At 32.5% G+C, this 7484-nt stretch overlaps 1 protein-coding gene across 2 annotated transcripts; it reads right to left on the bottom strand.

The window, feature by feature from the left end:
- Nucleotides 1-1953: 1953 nt before the first annotated feature.
- On the bottom strand, nucleotides 1954-5697 carry LOC110694123. 2 transcript variants are annotated; one of them, XM_021871287.1, is made up of 6 exons: nucleotides 5336-5697; nucleotides 5048-5215; nucleotides 4415-4588; nucleotides 3557-3748; nucleotides 2750-2850; nucleotides 1954-2671 (listed from the first exon to the last, which is right to left on the bottom strand). In XM_021871287.1, the coding sequence occupies exons 1-6, from the start codon at nucleotides 5394-5396 to the stop codon at nucleotides 2159-2161; spliced, it is 1209 nt and encodes a 402-aa protein (XP_021726979.1). In that variant the 5' UTR covers nucleotides 5397-5697; the 3' UTR covers nucleotides 1954-2158. The 2 variants fall into 2 exon arrangements, with proteins under 2 accessions (XP_021726979.1, XP_021726980.1); XM_021871288.1 differs by having other exon boundaries at nucleotides 2417-2675; nucleotides 5336-5695.
- Between the last annotated feature and the right edge of the window lie 1787 nt (nucleotides 5698-7484).

The following is a 7484-nucleotide window of genomic DNA, read 5'->3' as shown; positions in this document are numbered from 1 at the left end:
GATGTACAAAGTATAAGATTATAGATATGAGGTATGAGTTTAAAATGACTAAAACACATACCATATATTTGGTTGTCAAAAGTATTTTAAAACCCATACCTCAAATCCACTCATGGGTTTAAGGTATGGCCATATGGGATTTAGAAACTTTGGAGGAGGTGGATTTGGCTCATTTCATTCCCTTAAGTATCAAATAAAAGAAGCCTTTCAAAAAAAAAAAAAAAGGTATCAAATAAAAGAAGATAATAGTGAGATATTTCATTCTAGAATTAAATCAACTTATATAGTTATATGTAAATGGATAATTATAAAGCGTTGTTTTACCTATAGTTAACGACCAAATGGTACACGAAGATAAATCAAAGAAATGGGGAAAAAAAGTGCTTATAACTTATAACATACTCCCTCCATTCCTTAATATAATGTCTCTTTCTCTTTATTATGTGAGGAATAAATGCTCAAAAAAGGCATTGTATTAAGGGACGGAGGAAGTACATAATAAACAAGCACAAAAAAAAAGGGTTTATTTTACTACTTGATATTTTGTACTAATGTTGGAGCAAATGATATTGTACTAATGTTGGAGCAAATGATATTTGCTTTGCTTTTAAAACATATTTGCTTTGCTTTTAAAACATACCCAACTTGATAGTTCACTTGAGCAACATTCCCAAACAAGAGAGAATCATCTGAAGGTACATTTTCTAGATAAATTAGATTCCCTAGTTATAGCCTTTAGCACAACATCAGCCCCTTTGAAATGGAGCACTACATCAGGGACACCCGAGGGCAGGGTCTCGTAGCAAGGGTCCAAAGCATTTTCAGGGCCTGGCACAGGGCTGACTGTGATAGCAGTCATAGCACCCTTCATGGTGGTCTTAATGCTGTCATAGATGCTACTTGGTAGGAAAGTTAGGGTCATGCCAGAGTCGATGATTATGTCTTGGGTAACCGGTACAGAATTATTCCCTACACTAATGCCATTGTATTTTTGTTGTGTCTTTTTTTTATATACTTTGTAGTTATTAATGATTATACAAGGTTATAATGGTCATTAGAGCATCCCAATGGTGGTACATAAGGACCTGCTAGCAATTTTTAACTAATTACTAACTACATGTGCCATTATGAAACTACAACCTCTTGTAGCTAAGCCAAACTACATATAGCTCAATAGAGCTACGTAGTTTCACTCCATCCAATGCTATTATATTTATTTATTTAATATATTTTATGTATTTGTTTATTTATTTTATTATTTTTTTATGGTCTATTTATTACAAAAGAATGTAACTTACCATTGTAGAGGTTGTAGTTAAAATCATGTAGCTTAGAAATTTATGATGTATTGATGTGGCAATCTAAAACTGAGCAATTTCCCACAATAATGCTAGAATAAAAATAAATTCCCTTTATGCGTCGATTTGGAAACTAATTCCCTAGATACCGTCCATGTAGGATCGGTGTTGGGTGTGATTTTTTTTTCACCTTAAAACCGCTAATGACAATAGCGGTTATAGCTTTAAAACCACTCTGTCATTAGCGGTTTCAGAAAAGATACCGCCAATTTCAATAAACTGGTCTCTTTTCTTCCTTAACCTTTTTTTAAAAAAGTAAGGAAGCAAAGAGACCTGTCAATAAAAAAGGAAGTCTCTTTTCTGAAACCATGTCACATTATTACTATTAGGTTCAAAGAGACTTAATTTCATTAATAACGGGTCTCATTGCTTTTTTTTTTTTAAAAAAAAAAAAACAAAACCGCTAATATTGCTAGCGGTTTTAATCCAAACCAAATACCAATCCTACATGGACGGTATTTTGGGAATTTGTTTTTAAATGCGTGTATACTGGTAATTTGTTTTTATTTTAACATTATTGAGGGAAATCACTCTCCAAAACTACATATACAATTATACATGTCGCTAGCCATTGTTGATGCTCTTAAGGTGCATATATAATCTCAAAAACCAATTGATTTTGGGAGTAATAAATATTTGTATATTGGAATCACTGCAGCACAAAATCAAGGACAGCTAAACTTCAGCAATCAGCAGTATCCCTACTTGCAATTGATGGACCATATAAAGGCCTAATGTCATTTGAAGAAGCAAAAGAAACACAGACATGAAGTTATTTACAGCAGCAAAGTTATAGTAATTCATCTCCTCCTGACTACAGTAGAGACCCCAAGGAAGGTTTCCTCAAGCACAGCCGGTGCATCGACATTGAAGCTTTCTATATTAGCTTTGATCAGATTATCGATCTTCCCATGACAGCGATCATCCGTCTCCACCACATTTTTGTTCTTCAATATGCCATTAAACATGTTGGATGATCCCGAGTCTCCATCAAAAGTGGTCAGACACTTCAACTGGTCAGCATATTTTCGAGACAGAAGACACTCTGAATTACCCAAGTTGTCAGAATCTAAAAGAGAAACGTACTCCTTACATACAATACTAGAAGAAGAGCTAGGATAAAATCTATTTACTATAAAGCTAAGCATAAGAGACAGAAGAGAGATAAAGGGCATAATCAGCTGCTTCAAAAATCTGATTGCTGGACTAGCAAGTACGCTTCTGGTGCCGAAGCAATGCATCAAAGTTTGTCTCCCCAGATTCATTCGGTAAGACCTCCATGACTTGCTGCTGTTGAGGCGTTTGAATACTTCCTGTCTACAAAATATTTCTTAATAAAGGTACAAGTCTAGCTTATGATATAAAACCAAACAAGTTGAAATGGCACTTACAGTCCGGATTATGTAAGGACGAACTGCGAAGCCAACTAGCAACCCAAAAAAGCATGAAAATGCGAGGGCTGCTACCCATATTGTAGTGGACCCCAAGGAACCTAAAATATATAAGGACATTAATACAAAATTTAGACAATTTGAAGCAAGAATTTGTCAGAATTACTTGAAAGGAACACAGGTTCAGATTCAGGTAGCTAAAAGTGGGCATGACTACAAGACAGTATCACTTTGTCCAAAGATGCTAAAAAAAAAACTCACAAAGCTCTTCCTACCGACAATTTAACAAAAGGCACAGGAAAAAAATAGGCACAATGCACAAGCAAATTGAGCAATTTCTTTAACTTATTTGTTCATAGTGTCAAAGGAATACTCATGACTAGAATGAAATGAGCAAACACATTGAACTAAAATTTAGAATCTCTTGTGCACAGGAATGTGAAGAGAGATAAAAAGGTGAGAGGAGGCATTCTCTCCCGCACCCTGAAAACAGGACCCTGTCCACGAAAAACTCTCCCCCTTGCTCGATTGTATAAAGTCCTACACAAGTTGACAGAACTAGCACAGGATATAAGAAGTTTAAGAACTAAGGAGTTGTGAACATTTAAGTAATTAACCATGAGTTGAGTTTATCAATGTTTCTTTTTGCAAGTGTTTGTGTGTGTGTGTGTGTGTGTGTTGGGGGGGTGGGGGGGGAGGGAGGGGTTTGGGAGTTGAAGGATGAGGGTGGGTGTAGAAGCTATACAAGCTTAATTAATTTGATACTCGGAGTATAACTTCTCTACTTTACTCAGGGATTAGAGATACCAGCTCTTGAATGAACACAATCCTCCTGCTTCAGATTGATCTGGCGGATCAATTTATTTCCATGGTCCATAATCAGCAGAGCACACATCTCAGGAACAAAGCTTAGCTCAAAATCTGGAGAAAAAGTTGCATCTTCTCCAGGTCCATCAGCACGACCAGGCTTTGTGGAACTTCCCGCAATAGTAGAGACACCTTTATATAAGTCAACACAATTATATCAGCTTGAGAACCTTAACTACAAATTCAAAGGTCAGTGATTGAACGCGTAATTGCATACAGAAGACATGTCTAGCAGAGCACTGAGTCAGTGGTCAGTTCATCATACAACCATTAACCATCAATTTTTGATTGACTAGGAAATCAACTTCCTTGAGATAAAATGATCATATAGTCATGCCTAGATGTCAAACTTATGTAAATGCATCTGTGATTTCAGAAAAAATTGAAATGAGCACAAAGTAACAGCACACAAACACAAGGCTAACTCAGAAATGTTTAGTATCCATTCTTGATCTACGTGAATCAAATTTAGCATTTTTTACACCAATTTTCACAAGCAAACATTTCCACTTCAACAAATATACCCCTTGAGATTTAGAACATAACATATTGACAATGATATGCCCATCCTACCTTCCCTCAATATAATGTAAGTTGTGATTTCCATAATTTGTAATAAACTTTCCTGGCATGCAATGTTAAAAAGCTTATTCAAGATTCCTATCACATCTATTTTATTTGGGAGTTATCTTACCAAATCAAAAAAGTTTTCAATCAACAATCATACTGCTACATACTACAAATAAATAATGTGAACGTCGATGATCAAAGTACAAATTAAGGACAAATAAAATGAACCTGAAGGACTAATCTTTCGAACGACGTGATTGCTTCTATCAGCAACATATACATTCCCCTTGAAATCCATAGCAAAGCTTCTGGGTTTGTTAAACATAGCTGAACTAGCATCACCATCAGTGTACTTTTGGTCCCCATTTGGCCCATTTCCGGAAAACCTCTTCACCAAACTCTCTGAAACAAATAAACAGATATAATAACCAAGAAAAGTTAGAGATTCCACCAACAAGAGCATCAAAACTCCTGAACTATGTTACTTCGACTCGATTCATATACAGAAGTACCCATTAGTCTATTACCCAACAAGAAGATTTTACAAGGTGTTAAACTTGGGCATTTCTAGAAAATTCATCAAATATCTGAACTGAAAAATAGTTGAAGACAAACAAATTTAAGGGAAATGAAGCAGATAATAATCATTTTTAACCATATGAGCAGAATTAGAAGGGAACAAAATCATCAAAACAAATTCTCCAATGCAAAACTTTGATCATCAATATCGTTTTAATCGGCCAATAATATAACAATATTCACTTTAACAAGATTAACAATACCCATCATTTATACATAAATTCAATACCAAAAAATCCAAAAAAAATTGAAATTTATAAAATTAAAAAATAATGAAAATACCTTGGGAAAGTGGAAGAGAGAGAGTGTAAAAAACACTGTTAGATGAATCAAGGAGGAGATCATGGAATCCTGGGCGAGATGCAACTGAGTAAGGATTAATTTTGAGTTTGTTGCCATCAAAAACTGTTGTCACTGTATACCCATCTTCATAAATCACCTCTGAAAGCCCTGTAATTAAAAAAAAAAAATCAGAAAAAATAAAATAAAATTACAGTATAATTAGAGTGACAAATAGAGCTAAACAATGGATAAAAAAGAAAGTTTTGATTTTTTTTATAATTTTATTACCATGAAAGATGAGTAGGTTAATCAAGGTAAAGAAGATGACAAGGTGAGGAAGAAGACTCATCTCAATTTCACTGAAAATTAAAAAACGTTGGAATTGAAAATGAAGAAAAAAGAAAAAGCTTCATAAGGAGTATACGTACGGGGCTACTGAAAAAGTTCCAGTTTATCGATTTGAAAAACGAAAAAAAAAAAAAAAAAAAAAAAAAAAAGAAAATTTGTCTAGAATTACGCGCAAGATAGAGTGATTTGTGAACAACTACCCATTTTTTTTATTTGTTTAGAATTACCCGCAAGTTCGGAAAAATTTGGGTAGCACTACCCACTAGCGTTTTTCGTCCCATTAAAACGTTATTTTGGCCCAATTTTTTACTTTTTTCAATTACAATGGTGAATTAATGCTAAAATAAGCAAAAACCCCAATTCAATTAAACCCCCAAACCTTAGAAATTAAAATCCCCAAATAATACTACAATCATGAACCCTAAAATAAATTATGATTAAAACCTTAATTAGGTTAATTAAGGTAGATTAAAACCTTGATACAAATTGGGAGAGTTAATTGGGTGGCAAAAGTGAAAAAAGTGAACTCCGATAACGTCTTAATAGGACGAAAAATGTTAATGGGTAGTGCTACTCAAATATTTTCAAACTGGTGGATAGTTCTAAACAAATAAAAAAAATGGGTAGTTGTTCACAAATGACCCTATCTTTAGGGTAGTTCTACACAAAATTTCCAAAAAAAAAACAACTTAAGAATTTTTTTTTAAATTTATTTAAGAAATTGCCTACACTTTTTTTTTTTTTTTTTTTTTTGTAGTGGGTAAAAGGAAGAGAAATGGGTTAAATTACAAAGTTATCCAATTTACATAAACTAAATAAAAAAATAAAAAAAACAATTTCATTTATGAATCAATTATATTTCCAAAAAAATAAATAAAAAGGAAGTACTTCCAATGTTACTTGTTAGTGTTGAAAAATGCTCGGTAAGATTATACAGAGTATTAGGTATTTGCATTGTGAACATAAAAATTTCATTTTCAAATGGATATAGTGTAATACTTCCACGTTTTTTTTTAAGTCAACTTGTTTTGAATTTTGACACGATTGATTCACAAATTATACTTTGGTTAACTTTTGTGATTTATAAATATAATAAAACTAGTTTTGTGCCCCGTGTGATACCCGGGTCGTTTATTGAATTTTAAGATAAATTTATAATCTATATGTCAAAATTTAAAATATACTTCGTATCATTGATACAAAATTAGTTAGGAATTGATGTGCTTTTCTAACTATTTGTTATCTAGTAGTCATGTAATGACTAATAATAATGTTGGTGAAAATGTTTAATTTAATACATTAAAAAATAAAATAAAAATTAGCAAAAAACAAACTAAATAAATAAAATGTTCAAAGCACGTTAGATTGACCCGAACCCAAAACTTTGGGCAAGGGTTGAACATTTCTTGACTCTTAACTTGAAGTGACCCAATCCAAGATGACTCATGACCCAACCCTAATTGACAGGTCTCCATTCTATTAGATTGTGAAGTATATAATTTTAACCGTTTAGTATATATTATAAATAGATGTTTTACACTTTGAATTACTTTCTTCGCTCTAAAAAATATTATGATATAAAAATAAATTTATATGATAAGTTTTTAGAATTATAATCTAATAATTTTTTTGAATAAAATTATAATTCAATTTGTACATATGAAATGGTATTTTATCGATAATAAAACTCTAAAATAACAATTTTATTCTAAAATTCTATCCAAATAGAATTCTAAACTAACTTTTTTATCTTAAAAATTCTATTTAAATCTATCCAATGCGGCGCGACACTTGGCGAAAAGTTGAAAATCCAAGTGTCGCAATCTCGTGACCTGACTAAAATTTTAGTTTTATATATTATATATATCGAAAATTTCACCAAATACCATGAGTTTAAACAAAATTCACCAAATACCATCAACTTTTTCCAAATTCACAAATTACCACTCACTTTATACAAAATGTCACAAAATGCCAAATTTCTTAACAGACGTTAGCATGCCGTTTGTGTTAGTTTACTAAATTGCCCTTACTTCTTTAATGACGCCATTTAAAGCATTTACTCTCCCAAAAAAGCACAGTACAGTTC

The sequence above is a fragment of the Chenopodium quinoa genome, unplaced genomic scaffold (assembly GCF_001683475.1).
Source record: "Chenopodium quinoa cultivar QQ74 unplaced genomic scaffold, ASM168347v1, whole genome shotgun sequence".
Taxonomy (NCBI): domain Eukaryota; kingdom Viridiplantae; phylum Streptophyta; class Magnoliopsida; order Caryophyllales; family Amaranthaceae; genus Chenopodium; species Chenopodium quinoa.
Note: the sequence above shows the minus strand (reverse complement) of the source record. Positions and strands in the feature narration are given on the sequence as shown.